This window comes from Ovis aries, chromosome 4, assembly GCF_016772045.2.
Source record: "Ovis aries strain OAR_USU_Benz2616 breed Rambouillet chromosome 4, ARS-UI_Ramb_v3.0, whole genome shotgun sequence".
Classification (NCBI taxonomy): Eukaryota; Metazoa; Chordata; class Mammalia; order Artiodactyla; family Bovidae; genus Ovis; species Ovis aries.
In genome coordinates, this window is record NC_056057.1 from 101,165,257 (window position 1) to 101,187,623 (window position 22,367).

At 42.5% G+C, this 22,367-nt stretch overlaps 1 protein-coding gene across 4 annotated transcripts in view; it reads right to left on the reverse strand.

Moving 5' to 3' along the window:
- The window catches only part of MTPN (myotrophin), a 133,400-nt gene that overhangs the window by 42,146 nt on the left and 68,887 nt on the right, over nucleotides 1-22,367 (reverse strand). For 3 of the 4 annotated variants that reach the window (XM_060414889.1, XM_060414890.1, XM_060414891.1), the window contains one exon: nucleotides 2,546-2,696. In XM_060414889.1, the coding sequence (XP_060270872.1) occupies nucleotides 2,546-2,696 (151 nt within the window). Of the gene's footprint in view, nucleotides 1-2,545; nucleotides 2,697-17,711; nucleotides 20,895-22,367 lie in introns of those variants that run through there. The other variant, XM_004008091.4, reaches the window with a different exon arrangement.

Sequence of the window (22,367 nt, forward strand, 5' to 3'; positions counted from 1 at the left end):
TGCCTCTCTAACCTTAAGGGCAGTGGTTTGCCTTGTGTTCTCCGCTTTCCAACAAGATTCAAGAAGTACTGTTGATTTTTCAGTCTGTTCGGCTTTCTACTTGTTGTTCAGTTCAGTTCAGCTCAGTCGTGTCTGACTCTTTGCAACCCCATGAACTGAGGCACGCCAGGCCTCCCTGTCCATCACCAACTCCTGGAGCCCACCCAAACCCATGTCCATTGAGTCGGTGATGCCATCCAACCATCTCATCCTCTGTGTCCCCTTCTCCTCCTGCCCTCAATCTTTCCCAGCATCAGGGTCTTTTCAAATGAGTCAACTTTTCACATCAAGTGGCCAGGATTGTCTTTTCAAAAAATATTCACAACCTTATAAGTTGGGAGTTATGTTTTATTCGACCAGGAATTTTTAGGACTTCAAGCCTGGGAGACAGCATCTCAAGTAACCCTGAGAGAACTGCTCTGAGGAGGCAAGGGGATGAGCCAGGTTATATAAAAGTGTTGCAACAAAGGGCAGGTAGTCTGAACTTCGAAAGATTGTTGTTAATTAAAGAAAACCAGATCTCCCAAGTTAAGGAATTTAGTGCTTTTCTATGTATGGGAAGAGGCAAGAGTCTGGGCTCACTGAAACTATTCCTTTGATAGGCACCTCAGTAAATAGGCCAGTATCCTGTTTTCACATCCTGAGTTTCCTCGGAGCTCACTGGCTCATGTTGGAGGGCAGCAATTGCTGATGATGGTGACCCTCTGTTTACTGATACGGCAGGCATATTCTATTTGTCTAGAGGAGGGCGTGGCTACCCACTCCAGTATTTTTGCCTGGAGAATCCCCTTGGACAGAGGAGCCTGGCTGGCTACAGCCCATAGGATTGCAAGGACTGAGTAAGCAAGCACACACATTCTATTTCTCAAAGTGGAGTGGTGACTTTAAACTCCTTACATATGGACCTGGAAACTGGAAGTTCCTCTCTTTCTTCTTTGGCTTCTTCAACCTTCCATACTGCACCTCTCCTCCCCTGACCTAACCTTGTAAGTATCCAGTGGATGGCCAGAGGTTTCCTATTCTGAGAGTCATGACCAAGAAAATATTCAGCTGTCTGTTCAGTTCACTGAGTCGTGTCTGACTCTTTGCGACCCCATGGACCGCAGCACGCCAGGCCTCCCTGTCCATCACCAACTCCAGAGTTTACCCAAACTCATGTCCATTGAGTCGGTGATGCCATTCATCCATCTCATCCTCTGTTGTCCCCTTCTCCTCAGGCCCTCAATCTATCCCAGCATCAGGGTCTTTTCCAATGAGTCAGCTCTTCGCATTAGGTGGCCAAAGTATTGGAGTTTCAGCTTCATCATCAGTCCTTCCAATGAATATTCAGGACTGATTTCCTTTAGGATGGACTGGTTGGATCTCCTTGCAGTCCAAGGGACTCTCAAGAGTCTTCTCCAACACCACAGTTCAAAAGCATCAATTCTTCAGCACTCAGCTTTCCTTATAGTCCAACTCTCACATCCATACATGAAAAACCATAGCCTTGACTAGACAGACCTTTGTTGGCAAAGTAATGTCTCTGCTTTTAAATATGCTGTCTGTTAGGGAGGCTAATTCATATGCTTTAGAGAAAGTGGGTAGAAAGGTGGTGGGGGAGGGGCACTGATAGGCTGACAGCGTTGGAACAGCTGAATTTTTCCTCCGGGCACCTTCCCTGACTCTGACCCTCAGAGTCACTGGGTGGCCCCTGCAGGCTTTCTGGGTGTAGCATCTTGGAAGTCTGGATGACTTCATGGCCCAGCAGAGGTCTCCCTGACCTTGCAGAGGCTCACGCTGTTTGGAAAGCCCCCTGCACAGCTCTATCACTGAAGAATTTGTGACAGCACATTAGTCTGCCCGACTCTGCGGGAAGAAACGGGGGGACTTTGAATTATCAAGCACCCCTATGAGTAGAGAGGACAACAACTCCCCAGCTTGGCATTTTCAGTGACAAATCATGCCTTGGAAAGCTTTCAGGATTCTCAGCATTGGCAAAATCCCGGGGAAAGGAGATCAGTCAACAATTATTTATTTATGCTTTCAAAGGGCTCTTGGAAACACAGGTAACAATGGGGTAGAAGAACAAACCCTGTCATGTATTGTTAAACAGGAAGCCTGATAACGGGGAGGAAGACACCCCTTTTGGATGGGTCGCAGGGGACTAATAAGGCTCCCTGAAGCTCCAGGCAGGGGCCCAGCTAATGACTCCATAGTGGGGCCATAAGAGAAGTGGAATTCAGCCGCTTTTGTCTGAAGAACTTCAAGGCCTCTCATTAGTCATTTCTTTAAAAGGAGGCAGATATTACTCCCAAAACAGATATGCTTGGAGACAGGGTTTTTTAAATGAATTAAGTAAAAATAGTTATTGAAAGTTTATGAAATGCCAGATATGGTGTGAGACTTTGGGGACACAAAGATTAAAACAATGGTCCCTGGCACGTAGCTCACAGCCTACTTGGGTATTTCAGGCCAAGGGCAAAGCATGTGTAAAGGCTGCTAGATTAATTAATCTATGAGTACTTACAGAGTATCTCTTGCTTGGGGGGGCTTCCCTGGTGGCGCAGTGGCAAAGAATCTGCCTGCCAATGCAGGAGATGCAGGTTCAATCCCTGGGCTGGGAAGATCCCTTGGAGAAGAAAATGGCCATCCACTCCAGCGTTCTTGCCTGGGAAATCCTGTGGACAGAAGAGCCTGGAGAGCTACAGTCCATTGGGTCATAAAAGAGTCAGACACAACTTAATGACTCAACAGCAACAGTACTCGGGGAGGTTAAAAAAAAAAAATCATAGTCCATTTCTCAAGGTGCTTATGAATTGATAGGAAAGGCAGAAATAAATATACTTGGTAGAGTGAAAGGATATTTTAGTGGGACAATAGGCAGTAAGACTTTGAAGAAGGGAGAGGTCAGTGTAGATTGAAGTTTAGAAAAAGTGTTGAAGAAATAGTGGGAGATATATTTGTTCAGGGAGGGTGATGTGGGAAAGGGCCTCAGGAGCCAGGTCAAAGAATCGAACTTGATATAATGAAGGAATAGGAATCAACGAAGGTCTCAGAAGGGAACGGGGCTTGTATTCGTTTCCTAGGGTGGCCATCACAAAGGAGCACAAACTGGATCACTGAACAGAAATTTATGGTCTCATGGTTCCGGCTAGGAATCAAGGTTGTCAGCAGGGCTCTACTCCCTCTGAGACTCTGGGTCTGGGTGGAATCCTCTTGGTCCCTTCCTAACTTCAGGGTGGTGGCCATCCATCTTGGCTTGCGGCTGTCTCAGTCCAGTCTCTGCCTCTGTCTTCATGCGGTATCTTCCTCTCACAGCTAAACATCTTGTAGGAGCACCAGTTACTCTGGATGAAGGGACCACCTACTCCGTATGACCTCATCTTAATTACACCTGTAACCCTATTGCCAGAGAAACTCACATTAGGAGGTATGGAGGTCAGGACCTCAACTTTTACCTTTTGGGGAAACACAATTCAACCCACAATGGGGGTGAATCGGTAAAGAGTGAGATAATGATAAGGTTAGTCTAAATGGAGTGTGTTGATTGATTGGAGTGAGGGCCTTTCTGCTGGGGTTGTGACAGTATCCAACCTGCATGAGTGTGAATGGAGAGTTAAGTGTGGCCAAGTTTTTTTTTTTTTTTAATATTTATTTTTACTTATTTATTTCTTTGGCTATGCCAGGTGTTAGCTGCAGCACACAGGATCTTTACTTATGGCAAGTGGGATCTAGTTCCCTGACCAGGGATTGATCCTAGGTCCCCTGCATTGGGAGTTCAGAGTCTTAGCCACTGGACCGCTAGGGCAGACTCTGACCATGGAGGGTTTTTAAGGAAGAAATGACTATGAGAGAAGCTGAAACTGAGGGTGTATAATCAAGCAATTTTGATGAAGTTTTGGATCATTATGATTTTGAAAATGATATTGTGGTATATAGTCAATTAATGGATTTTCATAAACATTCCTAGCAGGACTGAAATGTTTTCTTTTTGTGAGTGGGTGGCAGTGAGGATCATAGGTTTAGTTGTGGATGTTGAAGATAGTTGGAGGTCTAGGCCCAGAGCCTGGGGGAGATTTCAAGAAAGATGTAAATCTGGGAGTCATTCTGGTGGACGGGGGTGGCTCCTGGAGCCCTTAAGTTATTGTCTGTATCCCTGAACTGGCTTTGGAGTTGCCATTTCTTGTGTTGATATTAAAGATCTGTGTAAGGAACTCTTCTAGTCCTGCACAACTTCTCTCTCCAGCAGGGTGGGGACTCCTGTCATAAAAAATGAACCCTGGTTTCCTGGGTTGATGGTGTGATAGGCTTTTTGTGGAGGTGTCTCCTTGAGAATGAGACGAGATTAAAAGTGCTTTAGGAGTTAGGATGCCGAAGGACTCTATCAAGTTGGCTTGAAACTTATCTCCAGGATGTTCTTGTTCATGCCCCCACACTCCTGGAACCCTCTCTGTTGTGACTGGAAACAGGATATCTTCAGGTTTCCTGAAACCTGGCACAACTGTTTTCTCAAAATACACTGTGTTTAAACACCTTGAATCATTTTGTGACCATCTTGTGCTGCAGAATCAGCAGGGCTCTCAGCACTTTTTCTTGCCCACGTGTTTGCCTCCATTAGTCATCCGGTTTAAACCTGGCTAACCAGTACTGCTCGTCAGCTGTTTACCATGGTCCCTGGAGGCCTGAGTGGTCCTAATGAAACTTTATTAGACCCATTAAGCATCGTTAAGGGAGGAAGCAGGATTGGGCAATGAGGACCTCTTAATTCAAATTTGGTTGGATGGATTTACTTTGGGACATGAGGAACCTGGTTTGTCCTTGGTGTCAGGACTGTGTCTGACCTCCTGGGAACCAGCCAGGTGTGACCACCTGGACAGGTTCATCTAGGATGCAAGCTCATCTGCATGCTAAGTGTCACCGTGTGCAGGAAAGGACAGAACACAGCATGAGCAAAGGAAGTGCTCGGCTGCAGACTTCTACTTGAAATCAGCCTCGGGCAGCCCCATGTTCCGCCACCTGGAATCGGCTTCCACGTCCTCCCCTTTGACGTGTTAGCCCACAAGGTTATGGAAGCATAAACTTTTTCCTTCTTTTTGAAAAATTTGATTTATTTATTTTTGCTTGTGTCGGGTCTTCCACGCTGCACGGGCTTTTCTCTAGTTGCAGTCAGCGGGGGCTACTCTGGTTGCAGTGTGCTGATGAGAGAGTTAATTCCTAGGAAGGTTGAGAAGTCCAGGTCCCCGACAAGGAGAAAGGGGTCCAAGGCTCTTGAGAAAAGGACAAACATTTTTTTTCTACATTGCTTTGTCTTTATCTTAGCAAGATACATAACAATGTATCTTGCTCAAGGATATGTTTCTCCTTAACAAAAACCATCTTACTAATCCTGTTATCTTAAGATGTCTGTTGTGGGAGTGAGTCTGATAAAAGTATATAAGGCTTTGCTAAGACTAGCAGTGGGGGTAAGGTGGGGGGCTGGGGACTCTCTGTCCCCCTGCTGATTGTCTATGTCAGAAGCTTTTTCTGTGCCTTTTCATGCTAATTTAGCCTGGTCCCTGGTCCTGAAGCTAAAGCTTCGGAGATCATGAATCCGACATCGTTCACAGTAAAGGATCACCAGCTTCTCACTGTGCTGGCTTCTCTTGCTGCGGAGCACGGGCGCTGAAGCACAGGCTTCAGTAGTTGCAGCTCCCAGGCTTTAAAGCTCAGGCCCAGCAGTTGCTCTGAGGCATGTGGGATCTTCGTGGACCAGGGAACAAACTCCTGTCTCCTACATTGACAGGCAGATTCTTTATCACTGAGCCACCAGGGAAGCCCCTATTTTTTTCCTTCTTAACAAGGAGATGACAACCTCAAAGAGAAAGAATAGGGCTAAAAGTGTGGATGTGATTTTTGGCAAAAAAGATTGTCAAGTTAACTCATGACATGGTGGTAAAGAACCCACCTGCCAATTCAGGAGACAAAAGAGATGAGGGCCCGATCCCTGGCTTGGGAAAATCCCCTGGAGGAGGGTATGGCAACCCTCTCCAGTATTCTTGCCTGAAGAATCCCATGAACATGGGAGCCTGGCGGGCTACAGTCCATGGGGTGGCAAAGAGTCAGACGCGACTGAAGCAGCTTAGCACGCACACAGGCACGGCAAGGCACTGAACATAATTCTTTCCTAAAATATGTCGGGAAGCACAAGGCAGAATAACTCAAATAACTGTGGCAGGAGAAAACTTGTAATAAAGATATTTTCTTTTTGTTCAACACTCCACAGTTTGGAAGGCACATTAAGTGGTGTGCTTGACTCTATATTATAATAAGATAGTTAAAAAAAAAAAAAAAGAAGATAGTGACTATCTCAGAAAAAAGGAAATTGAATTAAATGAAAACATTCTGAGCCAGAGGTGGTAGATTTTTTTAAACTCCCTAATATTTAGTCATTTATTTATTTATTTGGCATAGCTGATTTACAATGTCAATTTCTGTATGCAAGGTGATTCAGTTATATCTATATGTACATTCCTTTTTTAAAATATTCTTTTCCATTATGGTTTATCATAGGATACTGAATATCATTTTCTGTGCTCTACAGTAGAACGGGGGTCCCCAATGATCAGGGGTCCCCAACGATCAGGATCTAATGCCTGAGATCTGAGGTGGAGCTGATGTAATAATAATAGAAATAAATCACATGATGCTCTAATGTGCTTGAATCATCCCCAAACCATCCCTGTCCCCACCTCACGCCCCCTGCCCCCAGGAAAAATTGTCTTCCATGGAACTGGTCCCTTGTGCCGAAAAGGTTGGGGGCTACTGCAGTAGGCCTTGTCATTTATCCGTTTCATATATAATAGCTTATGTCTGCTAACCCCAGCCTCCCATTCCATCCCTCCCCTCACCCCTCCTGCTTGGCCCCCACAAGTCTGTACTCTATAAGACCTCCTTTTAAAAAAACACATACATCTCTCTTTAAATGAGGGAGTTTAAACTTTTAAAACAGAATCCACTGGGTCACACAATCAAAATATATGTTTCCGGCTCGGCTATCCTCAGGGAGAATTCCCTTCTTTCTTCCACATCATCAAACTTCGGCCAAACCTCCTGAGTGACGGGCTTCGTTGCCTGTGGCAACTGGGTGGCAGATGTCCAGGTTTTAATTGGGGTTTGTACTGATTCTCATCATCATGAAAAGAATTGCTAATAAAGACGTGAAACCAAGATTTAAACTCACAGCTACTGAAATGAGACGAACTCAGGATTGATGGTGCATTCAAAAAGAAAAGGCAGAGTAAGAAAAAGATGGCAAGCCACTCTCTAGTGTTTTGTGCTGAATGTGAGGAGTAGATATTTAGATGGCACATCCTCCTTGGGGCGACAAAGCCTGAGGACCTCACTCCTGTTTGGTAAAGCAAGCTAAGCACTGGTCAACCTCTCCCTGGACCCGGAAGCATTAGCGGCTCCCTACAGAGAGCTCTTCCCTGATGGCCAGGGAGGCCTGGCGTGCTGCTGTCTGTGGGGTCGAGCAGTCCATGGGTTGCTAAGAGTCGGGCATGACTTGAGCGACTCCCCTTTCACTTTTCACTTTCATGCATTGGAGAAGGCAATGGCAACCCACTCCAGTGTTCTTGCCTGGAGAATCCCAGGGACGGGGGAGCCTGGTGGGCTGCCGTCTGTGGGGTTGCACAGAGTCAGACACGACTGAAGCGACTTAGCAACAGCAGCAACCTTTCTTAGACAGAAAGCCAAAGTATTTTGCTTTTAGAGTGTTTTTTCTTTTCTCCAAGAGCTGAAAGGAAAGGAAATGCTGGACCCTTCATGGTTGTTGTTCAATCACTCAGTCCTGCCTGACCCTGCGATCCCATGGACTATAGCACACCAGGCTTCTCTGTCCTTCACTATCCCCTGGAGTTTGCTCAAACTCATGTCCATTGAGTCTGTGATGCCATCCAACCATCTCATCCTCTGTTGCCCCTTTCTCCTCCTGCCCTCAGTCATTCCCAGCATCAGGGTTTTTTCCAGTGAGCCAGCTCTTCACATCAGGTGGTCAAAGTACTGGAGCTTCAGCTTCAGCATCAGTCCTTCCAATAAATATTCAGGGTTAATTTCCTTTAGGATTGACTGGTTTGATCTCTGCTTTCCAAGGACTGTCAAGTGTCTCCTCAAGCACCACCATTCGAAAACATCAGTTCTTTGGTGCTCAGTCTTCTTTATAGTCCAGCTCTCACATCCATTTATGACTACTGGAAAAACCATAGTTTTGACTGGATGTACGTTTGTCAGCAAAGTGATGTCTCTGCTTTTTAATATGCTCTCTAGGTTTGTCATAGTTTTTCTTCCAAGGAGCAAGCGTCTTTTAATTTCATGGCTGCAGTCACCATCTGCAGTAATTTAGAGCCCAAGAAAATAAAGTCTGTCGCCGTTTTCATTGTTTCTCCATCTATTTGCCATAGCCAGCTTTTTCACTCTCCTCTTTTACCTTCACGAGAGTATCTTTAGTTCCTCTTTGCTTTCTGCCATTAGGGTGGTGTCATCTGCATATCTGAGGTTATTGATATTTCTCCTAGCAGTCTTGATTCCAGTTTGGGCTTCATCCAGCCCAGTGTTTTGCATGATGTACTCTGCATGTAAGTTAAATAAGCAGGGTGACAGTATTCAGCCTTGATGTACTCCTTTCCCAATTTTGAACCAGTCCATTGTTCCATGTCTGGTTCTAACTGTTGCATTTTGACCTACCTACAAATTTCCCAGGAGGCAGGTAAGTTGGTTTAGTATTCCCATCTCTTTAAGAATTTTCCAGTTTGTTGTGATCCACATAGTCAAATGTGTAGTCAGTGAAGCAGAAGTAGATGTTTTTCTAGAACTTTCTTGCTTTTTTTATGATCCAGTGTGTGTACTGTGTGTACTAAGTCACTTCAGTTGTGTTGACTCTTTGTGACCCATGGACTGTAGCCCACCAGGCTCCTCTGTCCTTGGGATTCTCCAGGCAGGACTACTGGAGTGCGTTGCCATGCCCCCCTCCAGAGGATCTTCCCAATTGAACACTTGTCTCTGATGCCTCCTGCATTGGCAGGCAGGTTCTTTATCACTAGTGCCACCTTGGAAACCCTATGATCCAACAGATATTGGCAGTTTGATTCCTCTGCCTCTTCTAAATCCAGCTTGTATCTCTTAAGTTTTTGGTTCACATACTGTTGAAGCCTCCCTTGAAGGAATTTGAGAATTACCTTGCTAGCATGTGAAATGAGTGCAATTGTGTAATTGTTTGAACATTTTTTGGCATTTCCCTTCTTTGGGATTGGAATGAAAATCGACCTTTTCTAATCCTGTGGCCACTGCTGAGTTTTCCAAATTTGCTGTCATATTTGAGTGCAGCACTTTCATAGCATCATCTTTTAGGATTTGAAATAGCTCAACTGGAATTCCATTACCTCCACTAGCTTTGTTTATAGTAATGCTTCCTAAGGCCCACTTGACTTCACACTCCAGGATATCTGGCTCTAGGTGGGTGACCACACCATCAAGGTTATCCAGATCATTAAGAACTTTTTTGCATAGTTCTTCTGTGCATTTTTGCCACCTCTTCTTAATCTCTTCTGCTTCTGTTAGGTCCATACCGTTTCTGTCCTTTATTATGCCCATCCTTTCATGAAATATTCCCTTGGTATCTCCAATTTTCTTAAAGATCTCTAGTCTTTCCCATTCTGTTGTTTTCCTCTATTTCTTTGCATTGTTCATTGAAGAATATCTTCTCTCTCCTTGCTGTTCTTTGGAACTCTGCATTCAGATGGGTGTATCTTTCCCTTTCTCCTTTGCCTTTGCTTCTCTTTTCTCAAGTATTTGTAAGGCCTCCTCAGACAAGCTTTTTGCCTTCTCACATTTCTTTTTCTTGTGGATGGTTTTGGTTATTGCCTCTGGTACAATATTAAAACCTCCATCCATAGTTCTTCAGGAACTCAGTCTATCTGATATAGTCCCTTGAATTTATTTATCCCCTCCACTGTATAATCATAAGGGATTTGATTTAGGTCATACCTGAATGACCTAGTGGTTTTCCCTATTTCTTCAATTTATATCTGAATTTTGCAATAAGGAGGTCGTGATCTGGTCATGATTAAAAGGATGATGCTTTCCTTTTAATGAGACATATCTTCTTGTCCCTAGGTGACGCTCCTGATGTTTCATCAACAGATTTCCTCCATCTAGGGTGAGGTGTCATTGTCTCTTGCTGCATTTAAAAAAAAACCCCAAACCCTAGTGGCTTAAAACAACCATATATATTTGTTTATAATTCTGCAATTTGAGCTAGGTCCAGTTGGTGTTTCTTCTGATCTCACCTGAGGTCACTCATGGCTACAGTTCTCTGGGGGCCCAAATGGGGTGGGATAGTCCAAGATGGTCTCACTCATCTGTCTGGTGGGTAGCTGGTGTTGTGGACTAGGATACCTCAGCTCCTCATGTGGTCTCTCCTGAGGTATAACTCTGGATTACTTTCCATGCTGAGATTGCTAAGCTCTAAGGAGGCAAGCCCCAGCAAGGCAACACCTGTTTCTGCTTCTCCTGGTTTCATGTTCGATGCCCATTTGGCCCCAGTAGGTCACATGGCCAAGCCCTAGTGTCAGTGTGAGAAAGGGTTGCCCCAAAGCCTACATACCCAGACATGACTCACTGGAGACCATTACTGTAATAATCTACTCTAGGTATGAAGACAGGTGCATTATTTATAGGCTTGAAGTAAAGTGAAAGTTGCTCAGTCATGTCCGACTCTTTGTCCCCATGGACTATACCGTCCATGGAATTCTTCAGGCAAGAATACTGGAGTGGGTAGCCTTTCCCTTCTCCAGGGGATCTTCCTGACCCAGGAATTGAACCAGGGTCTCCTGCATTGCAGGCAGGTTCTTTACCAACTGAGCTATCAGGGAAGCCCATTTATAGGCTTGGCTTTTATTAATAATTTGTTTCATTTAACACATTACATTCTCCAATGACTTGCTGATCACTCTCTAATTAGGTCCTGGTCAGTCCTACAGAGTTTTCTTTAACTTATCTGAACTAAACAAGTATATCAGGAGTTGGCAAGCTTTTTGTGTGAAGGGCCAGAGAGTAAATATTTTAGGCTTTCCTTCCTTGTGAGCTATCAAGTCTCTGTTACAACTACTCACCTCTCCTTTTGAAGTGTGCGAGAGGCCATAAATAATATGCAAGTGAATGGATGTAAAACTGTGTTCCAATAAAAAACTGTATTTATAAAAAAACAGGTGGTGGGCCAGGTTAGGTCTGTGGGACATAGTGTGCTGATTCTTGATCTATATATTAATTCTAGATACCAGAAAAACAGTGCATTCAAGTAGTGCTATTTTTCAAACGAAAAATTGAATGTCATCTCTGCAGAATTTGATTTTGTCATGAGAAGTGATTGATCAAGGCATGTTACATGATACTTTTCATCTAATTGCTTAACATCATAAACAAACTCATAAAATGTTTTCTTATAGAGTCATAAAATGTTTAAGAACTTGGAAAGTGTGTATTTACTGAATAAAATGTCCTAAGTTGGTTCAGTGAGAGCTGGAGAGGCAATTTATGTAGAAAGCACAGCCTACCACTAGTATATGGCAGGTTGAGTATGTGCAAGTTACCTGACTTCTCCGAGCTTTAGTTTTCTCATTTGAAAATAGTCCTACCTTATAGTTTTATGAAGTGAAAATGAGTTAGTTCATAGGAAATAGTTAGCATATGACCAGACCATAATAGATGCTCAGTTAAAATGTGAAACAAACATCAAAATGTCATAAAATTCTAATTCCCTTAAATAGTAATTTTTGATAAGCCTGGGTACATGATAGGATTTCCAGGTTCATCGTGTTTAGTTTCAAAAACTTAATTTTCACTTTATTAGAAATAATAGGCAAGTTCAGTAAAGTCAGAGGATACGAAAATCAGTCTACAAAAATGAGTTGCATTTCTATATGCAAACAACTATCCAAAAAGGAAAATGGAATTCTAATGTGGTCCAGTGCTTAGGAATCTGTGCTCTTACTGCTGAAGGCCCAGGTTCAATCCTGGGTCAGAGAAGTAGGATCCTACAAGCTGTGCAGTGTAGCCAAAAACAAAGAGGAAATTAAGAAAACAATTCCATTTGCAATAGTGTAAAAAAGAATAGGATATTTAGGAATAAAGTTAACAACCAAAGTGGTGAAATCTTGTACACTAAAAACTACAAATCATCGATAAAAGAAATACAGATGGAAAGATGTCCCACATTCACAGACTGGAAAAATTAATATTGTTGGACTGTCCCTATTTACCAAAATGATCTATGGATTCAATGTAATTCTTATTAAAATCCCAAAGACATTTTTACAGGAATAGAAAAACAATCTTAAAGTTCATTTGGAACCATAGACCCTGAGTAGCCAAAGCAGTTTTGAGCAAGAAGAACAAAGCTCCCTGATTGTAAAAACATGTTATGAAGTTACCATCATCAAAACAGTATAGTACTGGCATAAAAACAGACATTCAGACAGACTGTGGAACAGAATAAAAGAAATTAGAAATGAACTCTGGCATATACGTATGCTCAACTAATATTTGACAGAGGAGCCAAGAAGACTCAATGTGGAAAAGATAGTCTTCAATTAACAGTGTTGGGAAAACTAGATATCCCTGTGTAAAAGAATAAGATTGAATTCTCATCTCACACTATATACAAAACTCAACTCAAAATGGATTAAAGACTTAAAGCCCCAGTGCAATAAGACTCCGAGAAAATACAGGGAAAGAGCTTCTAACATTGGTTTCTGAAATAGTTTCTTTGATATAGTATCACAAGCACAGGCAACAAAAGCAAAACAAGATTAAGTGTGGCCACATCAAACTAAAAAGCTTCTGCACAGCAAAAGAAACCATCAACAAAATGAAAGGTCAGCCTACGCAATAGGAGAAAATATTTGCAGACCATATAGCTGATAAGGGGTTAATATTCAAATATATAAGGAACTATATAACTCAATGGGATCTTCCTGGTGACTCAGGCAGTAAAGCCTTTAATGCGGGTAGACCTGGGTTCAATCCCTGGGTCGGGAAGATTCCCTGGAGAAGGAAATGGCAACCCACTCCAGTACTCTTGCCTGGAAAACACCATGGATGGAGGAGCCTGGCAGGCTACAGTCCATGGGGTTGCAAAGAGTAGGACATGACTGAGTGACTTCACTTTCTTTCTATAACTCAATAGCGGAAAAAAAAAACACACAAAAAAACAAAAACACACCCAAAAATTTGATTTTAAAAATGGGCAAATTCCCAAATAATTTGATAAAAAATGTCTGAATAGACATTTTTCCAAAGAAGACATACACATGGCCACCATATATATGAAAAAGAGCTCAATGTCACTAATCATCATTTTTGTTGTTTAGTCGCTAAGTTGTATCCAACTCCTTTGTGACCCCATAGACTGTAGCCTGCAAGGCTTCTCTGTTCATGAGATTTCCTATGGAAGAATACTGGAGTGAATTGCCATTTCCTACTCCAGGGGATCCTCCTGACCTAGGGATTGAACCTGTGTCTCTTGAGTCTCTTGCATTGGCAGGCACATTCTTTACAACTAAGCCACCTGGGAAGCATCCCTAATCAAGGAACTGCAAATCAAAACCACAATGAGATATCACCTTAACACCAGTTGGGATGGCTGTTATCAAAACAAAACCTCATAAAGGACAAATGTTGGTAAGGATGTGGAGAAAAGGGAACCCTTATTATTTGTGAGAACGTAAATTCATGCAACTATTACGGAAAACAACATTGAGGTTCCTTAAAATATTAAAAATAGAATTACCATTTGATTCAGTGATTCCATTTCTGGGTATATAACCAATGAAAGTAAAACCAAGATCTCAAAGAGATAGTTGAATGATAGTTGAATGCACTCCCACATTCCTTGCAGCATTATTCATGATAGCCAAGACATGGAGACAACTTAAATATCTGTTGCTATACAAATGGACAAAGAAAATGTGATATAGGGGTAATATTATTTAGCCCTGGAAAAAGGAAATTCTGCCATTTGCGGCAAGATAGGTGTTACGCTAAGTGAAATAAGTCAGAAACAAGTCGTGTGTAGAATCAAAAGGATTCAAATTCACAGCAGCAGAGACAGAATGGAGACTGCCAACCGCTAGGGGAGGCGAAAGTGGGGAGGTGTTGGCTAAAGGTTACAAAGTTCATGTTATGCAAAATAAATCAGTTAGGCAGATCTTCTTTTTATAATGTCATCTTTTCACTGAAGTATAGCTGACTCACAGTGTTGTGCCAGTCTTTACTGTATGGCAAAGTGGCTGAGTTATACACAGTCATCTCATGTGCAGTCATCTCTGACTCTTTGCGACCCCATGGACTACACAGCACGCCAGGCTTCCCTGTCTTTCAGTATCTCCCAGAATTTGCTCAGACTCATGTCCATTGAGTCAATGATGCCATCCAACCATCTCATCCTCTTTTACCCCCTTTTCCTCCTGCTCTCAGTCTTTCCCAGCATCAGGGTCTTTTCCAATGAGTTGGCTCTTCACATTGGGTGGTCAAAGCATTGGAACTTCAGCATCAGTCCTTCCAATGAATACTCAAGGTTGATTTCCTTTAGGATTGCCTGGTTTGATGTAGACATTCTTTTTTTCACATTCTTTTCGATTATGGTTTATCACAGGATATTGAACATATTTCCCAGTGCTATACAGTAAGACTTTATTGTTTATCCATCATATATATAATAGCTTGCACCTGCTAATCCTGAACTCCCAGCCCTTCCCTCCCCCATAAATTTTCTGTTATGCAAAATAAGTTCTGTAGACCTATTATTAAGAAAAAGAGGTACCAGGGCTGCTAGGCTTCCTTGAACTTTCTGCAAGGGAGCACCGAGGTATAAGCTCTGGTTTTGGAAGAGAATAGTTTTTCTTCTTCATTTAATTTGAAGGAGTGTGGGCTCTAAAATCAAACAGAACTATTGGCTGTGAGCAAGTTATTTAACTTTATACTCTCTTTTCCTTAACATATGATATCCTTAACATGATTATTATGAAAATTGAATAAGATAATATAAAAGGGCCGTTTCCTTGCTGGCTCAGTCAGTAAAGAGTCCGCCTGCAATGCAGGAGACCCAAGTTCAATCCCTGGGTTGGGAAGATCCCCTGGAGAAGGAAATGGCAACCCACTCTAGTATTCTTGCCTGGGAAATCCCATGGACAGAAGAGCCTGCGAGGGTAACAGTCCATGGGGTTGCAAACAGTTGGACACGACTGAGCACCTAAACCACCACCAGAGTAAAAAGTTCTCAGCACAACTCCTAGCTGTAACACAATATTTATTTATTAAAATTCTACTAGTAAAATTAAATTAACTTAGATCAAGTACTTTCAAGCCTACTGAAATTGGACTCACAATTCACCAACAGGGGTACATGGCTAGACTTGGTGGATGTGCATAAACATATAGGACATTATTAAATATCAAGAAGATACACAGATGTCGGATACAGCCTTAGATTTGTTAGTTAGAAAAACCTTAGAAAAACACAGCTTCTTTTTAAAAAGAAAGTTATCTAATAGTGTCTTCAAAATCAGCATCCAGTGGCTAATTGTCTATACATTATTTTTCTTTGTGTGATAAGATGCTGTGGCCTGTCAACACTGCCAGATCTGTGACCCATCGTTCTATCCAAATGATGCGAATGAGGCTGCTCTGCTGCAGCTGCTGAATGCGTAGAAGTTGCTAGGGTGGCCAGACCATCCTTTGTGTCGCTACTCTATTTACAGCTGTGTTTTAGTATAGACTACAAATAGCTCAGTGACCTGCATTTGACCCCATGGTCAGCATTTCCTCGGCATGTAATTGATTTCGGTCTGTAAGTTCAGTGGTACTTTTGAGGCTGCTTGGCCAATATTTGAGTACAATGACACTTAGGTGTAGCCCCACGATCCTAATAGCCAGTAATCCTTTAGCTAGGATTTACTAAAACAAAGTTTATCTTGCATCTGACTGTATAATGATTTGACCTTAGTGGTTCAGAGCAAATACAGTGAAAGTCTGCTATGTATCAGGTGTTCCTAAAGCTGCTGATAAATTCTACTGTGTGTGCTAAGTCTCTTCAGTCGTGTCTGACTCGAGAAAAATATCCTATGGCAGACGTGTGATGATCCAGTTAGTGTCTGGGGAAGATGGTGGATCTAAAACAGGAGATGGTTTGTTGGCACAAGGGTGGCTGTTCCCGAGTTGGTGGTACACCCGGTGCAGTAGCAAATCCATATCCAAAGCACTGATACCTCCATAGGACAGCAGAGATGAGAAGGCACCTTTTCTCCCAGAGGGCTCTCCTGATGTAGGAGACTGCCAGGCAGAAGCCAGCAGGGACACAGCTGGACTAGAGCCATCCCTGTGACCTGCGCCATAAGCATGAGATTTATCACATATCTCCCCAAATTCCTTGCATGTTCCCCTCACTCAGGAATTCAGAGGGCTTGGACAAGTCTCAAGCCTCAGCAATTCAGCTATGAGGACTGTAACCATGAGTTGCTGCTGGAGACCATGGAAATACTGTCCACAGCCATTGATGGGACAATCCTAATCCTATCCTATTTTCCCTAATCCTTCAGGGAAAAATCCTAATAATGAAGGGTCATAGTTCAGCTGGTAAAGAATCAGCCTGCAGTGCAGGAGACCCCGGTTCAATTCCTGGGTCAGGAAGATCCCCGACAGAAGGGACAGGCTTCCCACTCCAGTATTCTTGGGCTTCCCTGGTGGCTCAGATGGTAAAGAATCTGCACGTAATGCAGGAGACCTGGGTTCAATCCCTGGGTTGGGAAGAGCCCCCAGAGGTGGGCATGGCAACCTACTCCAGTATTGTCTGGAGAATCCCCATGGACAGAGAAGCCTGGTGGGCTGCTGTCCATAGAGTTGCAGAGTTGGACACAACTAAGTGAATACACACATCATTCTTACCAGTGTTACATCTTTGGAACCGCTATTCTATCTTAATCTTTTTATCCAGAACATAACTTTGAAGCTTATCTTAAAATTCTCTCGGGTGTCCAGTTTTGCTGTTGCACGTGTTAGCAGCTTGTTTACTTTCTCTCCAGGAAGCCACCCTTGATGACATCTTGTTTAGAGGCTTTTTGTTTTTCTCTTTATTGTCTTGTACAAACTCATGTGCATTAGATTCACCTGGAGGGCTCACTGTAACAGACTGCTGGGCCCGGGCTGGACATTTCTGTCAAGTTTCCAGGTTACAGTTGCTAGTTTAGGGGCCACATTTTGAGAATAACTGATCTTACAGAAAGAGGACAAAATCTAACAGTCTGATATATTGTGAAAGGATTAATGAGGTTTAGCTTGATGCTATTCTAACACATATTAAGATCCTGACACTCCGATGTTTCCCAGCTACAGCCTGCTCATAAAACTCATCATTTGTTACAAACAGTGTGTACTGGGAAACTGACAGATGAGCAGAACCTCTCAATGAGATGAGTAGTACAGTTTATTTCAGTTAAATCCTTCCTAGTCTTATTTTCTTTCTAGAAGTGGAATAAGGGGGGGAAATTCAGATTAAAGTTTAAGGCAAAGTACCAATACAGTTATAAAGAAGACTAGAGGAGGAAGGTGGTGATAACCCAAAGTAACCAAGGGAAGAGAAAAATGAAAAACCCTGACACGTTGGCTGTAGCACAATTCAAGTTTATTCCATTTGTTCTTGCAACACAAAACTTAAACACAGTATTATTTAGCATTCTGATGTACATGAACTAGGATAATATGAGAAACCCAACTGTGTCAAATGTATTACACTGTGGAAAAAATGAACTCAAATATATCAAAATGCACAAAGCACTAGTCTTCCTCCATTACTGCTTAGAAAGATATGATTGTTTCTCCATTTACAAAATAGAATCAGGACAATTTAAATTTTTTAAAATTTTGCATGCAAACACTGCAATTGCTTATGTAGGAGGGCACTCTCACCAGCTTCTTCTATACACAATCGAGTATACAATATTGCATGGAAGAAAACAGCAGCTTAGTTGAAGTTTTAGGGGAAAAAAATCAAATAGGTACATATAGATTTGAAATCCATTATTTGGGGGAAGGAAATCAATGAATGAAGGGCCTGCTTGCTGGCAGCTTCCACCCATGGCATCCACCTACTTCTCCTTCAGGCCCCACTGGGTTTAGAAGGTGAGCTGTGCAGAGAACTACTGGGTCGATTCCGGGGCCGTTAGCTGACCTGTAAGTCTGTGGACACCAGTCTGAAGCTGCAAGGGGGAATCTGTTAGGATACTAATGTAGACAGGTAAACCACCTGTTTTCACTTGAAATAGTGCATATGAAAAGACTGACTTAATACAAAACTACAGAACATGCAAGATTTTTTTCTGAGATGTTAAATATTACTGCAGTGGAGAACAAAACTTACTTAACCTTTTACTAATGCATGTAGTACCAAAAAAGCAGACAAGGTTTTCGCTTTCTTTATTCAAAATATGAACATTAAGTGTTGTAAATTTCTCTGCCAAGTGGTTCAGAAATACATTATAAATAACCTAGTTAAAAAAAAAAAAAGAAACTCTAAACCATCTTGGTCAGTCTATTCTATGTTTATCTGTTATTTTCTCAAGCAACCGCTTCATAATTACGGGGTTTACAAAATGGTTGAGAAAGAAGAGGGAAGGCAAAGTAGCCTCTACTGCATTACGAGGATCACCAGGATAAACTGTACAAAGAATCACATGGTCCCTGGACCAGGTGACTGGAGGAAGCAGACCAGGTTTAGGAATGGTAGAACAGCACACTCTCTATAGTAGCCTACTACAGAAAACACTCGGAAAGTAAAGGTGAAAACTGTGCAGAGTAGAAGTTGAGCCTTTTTAACAGCAGTATGCCGAGAAGCGAAAACAAAGATATCAGAACACCTGATAGAGTGCCCTCCATCTTCAGCGAGGATCACTGTGTTTCAGTTCAGTGATGTCATAAAGCACTAATTACTGACTTCTAATCCAACTCTAATAGCCTGCATCAAGACAGCAGAATTAGCCACAGGTATCAAAGTATTTAAACCAGTATTCTGTGATTGTTTTCTTGGACGCAGGAAAATTCCAGGGTTAGGCTAGTTTTAAGTGAAAAAGCCACAGGATAAAAAAAGGGTTCACCGGGGAAAAATACACACAAACAAACCCACACATCAACCAACCAATCAGCAACTGGTAAGATTTGTTATTGGCCAGGCTGACTGTTCTTGGTACTAGTTTAACCCTGTTGTTAGGATGCTACATGGCCTTAAAAAATTGTCATTAATTCTTTATTAACCACAATCTGAATATAAGTCCCTAACCCACCCTCCCCCCACTTTTAAAAATTTGAGGTACATTCAATTATTGCATGACATGGCTAAGGAAAAATGCTAGTATTTTTAGTAAGCATATATGGATGGCAAGTCAAATGAATCTTATTTTATATGCAGGACAGCAAATTTAAGGGTATATGTATGTTTTAATTATCTGTACTGCTCAAGAAATAAACATTAGAAAATGTGCCTAACTATTTTCTGCAGGTCAGAACACCGTTTTAGGGCACTGTATTTTTAATACAGAATATAATTTGAAGGTGTCCCATTTTATGCAGTGCATAAAAGAGAAAAGAAAAATATATTAGGCAGGTGGGCTGGCATACATTCAGCACAAGCCTATCAACAACTCTGGGAAACCTGGTGACATGCGTATTTTTAAGAGATGGGGTTAAACTGGTCTGAAGAGTATATCTCACCCCAGTGAGAGCTTTGGTGTAGTAAGTAATCAGCATCCAAGGTGGGTCTGACAGAGGCATTCCAAAAGAATGTTCCTTGATTCTCCAAACAGAACTGAGGCCAATCTATTCAAACAGCAAATGAAGAAAATCCATAGGTACTAAGACAACTGTTCTCTCTTTATCTAACAGGCTTATGGCTATGATTCTATTTTTAAATCCCCTTTTACTACCAGCAGGAGTTGGAAAAGTGTTTCAATGATCTATGTGTGAATCTAGAGGACGGGAAAAAAAATGCAGACTGGAATGATTTCTCCTTTAGACTTCCAAAATTTGAGATTTTATAAATATAACTAGTCAGTTTTACCTAAAGATACATGAAATCCATGTGAAGGGGGAGAGGAAACCCAAAGTCCAGCCGTCCAGCAGCGGAGGAGTATGTGCCCCCTCGCCTTAACCAAGCCCTCATGTAAAGCTGGAAGTCACCAGGGGAGATTTGGTCACCAACCACAGGGCAGCGCTCTTAACTATGCCGGGAAATCCCCACTAGAGTGCATCTTAAGGCAGAAGGCTAGAGCTAATTGCTTGTCTCAGCACCCTAAGTTTCGTCACAGCAGCCACTACTGCTCACACAGATAGGGCTACCAAATGTATAGTTGGCCTTGGTATAATCAGACCCTCAACACAATCTAATAAATTAGCTAGGGAGCTGAAAAGGTCAAATATTAACGGTATGTTTTGTCTTTGCTCTCCCATGGGTATCCGCTGTTTTTTTTTAAACTGGAAATGGAAAAGAGGCTGACCTGATCAGGAATCCTAGTAAAAGCCTGATCTTGTTTTTTTTTTGTTCATTGTTTTTTTGTTCCTGGTAGTCTGATTGGTTATGAATTTCTCTCTCCCCTCACCCCTCTAAAAGTATTTTAGCTGAAGAAGCTGGCAGATAGAGAGTCACAGACAGACAGGCAGCAGTGTGAGGCCACAGGAGAGCCACCCTTCCAGAGCCGTCAGCCCGCCGTCCGTCACTGAAGGAGGGCTCTGATCGCCTGGTTGTCAGTGGCTTCAAGGGCAGTCAGCCCATCGGGGCCTTTCACAGTCTTATCGGCGCCCTGGAAAACAGGAAAGAACCTCTATCACTAAACAAGCCTACAGCCAAGAGAAGAGAACGAACACATACAAAACTTCTTGCTCCTGGAATCTGTTCCCTTGAAGGAAAAGCCCCAAGTTGTCAAGGACACAGATTAAGCTGTAAAAGTATCAGATTATTTTTCAGGCATTAGAAATATACTAACTACAAACACAACTTGCCAATAATATAGGCAATGACTGGTTTTTATTTATAATACCCAATCAATTAAGTTTTAAACAGGAAGATTCCTGTGTGTAGTATATAATGAGGGTGGGGAGAGAACACTTTTGCTAAAAAAAAAAAAGCATTACTGTGACAACACTTTCTTCTTTGCAACACTTTTTGGAGAGTGCATAAATATTACACACATATTTTTAAAATCTAGAACTTATAAATCTTTTAGACAAATTCCTAAAGAACATGTATGATACTGGTCATTATACTTCCACTGGAATGTGAGCCAGGAAACGAGGGTCCCTGTTATACTCCAGACAGATCCTCTCCAGTTTGCTCCCTTGTGCTTCTGGAGGAGAGTGCTGTTCTGGACATTTTACCTGCAACATGGCACTTCGGTTTTGAGAATGTGTACGTATGCTTTGGTTGGTGTCTGTTGTTCTTATCCATCTTCCCTTATTAGAAAAAAACTCAACGTAAGTAGAAATCTTATTCATATTATCCACTACTGTGTCCGCAGTATTTAAACAAGTGCCTGGTACACGGGAGGTGGATTTGCTCCCAAACCATGTCTGAGCTCTCTAACTCCCAGTGACAGCAACACTCTGCCGTCTGAGGGCTCTCTGACAGCTCCAGCCCAACCAGGATGTATTCACCACATAACCTCTAGTGTCCTGTCTTCCTACCATTGCCAAGGCTCTTCTCTTCCTGAGGCCTATACAACTGTCTAAACTTGGGAGTACATGGTCCTGTAGAGACCAATGTCAGTCAAATTCACCAGCTTCTGCTCCCATTCATCGTCCAATGTGCTGATCCTCTAGAATGTCTCACCATTCCATACCTTTACATTGCTGGCTTCCATAGGGAATGCCCTGCCTCCTTTCTCTGGGGAACCCATTCAGTCATTCAACAAATATTGACTGAATGCCTGAGGTATAGACACTGTGTAAGGGGCTGGTGGTGATTCAGTCACTAAGTCGTGTCCAACTCTTGTGACCTCATGGATGGGAGCCAATCAGACTCCTCTCTCGATGGGATTTCTCAGGCCTAAGGGGCTGGAGAATCAAAGGAAAAACAAGATACACTCTGCCAGTCTGGCTCGTGTGCGAGACAAACAAATGGACAAATATGATACAATGGGATGAGAACAAAAAGAGCACTAAGCACAGTGGTGAGTGGCCCATAAACCAGGACGGGATAAGGAGGAGGGTGCAGGAGTCTTTCTGGATGAGGTAATGCTTGAGCTGGCTCTTGATGAGTAAGTACAAGCTGATTAAGT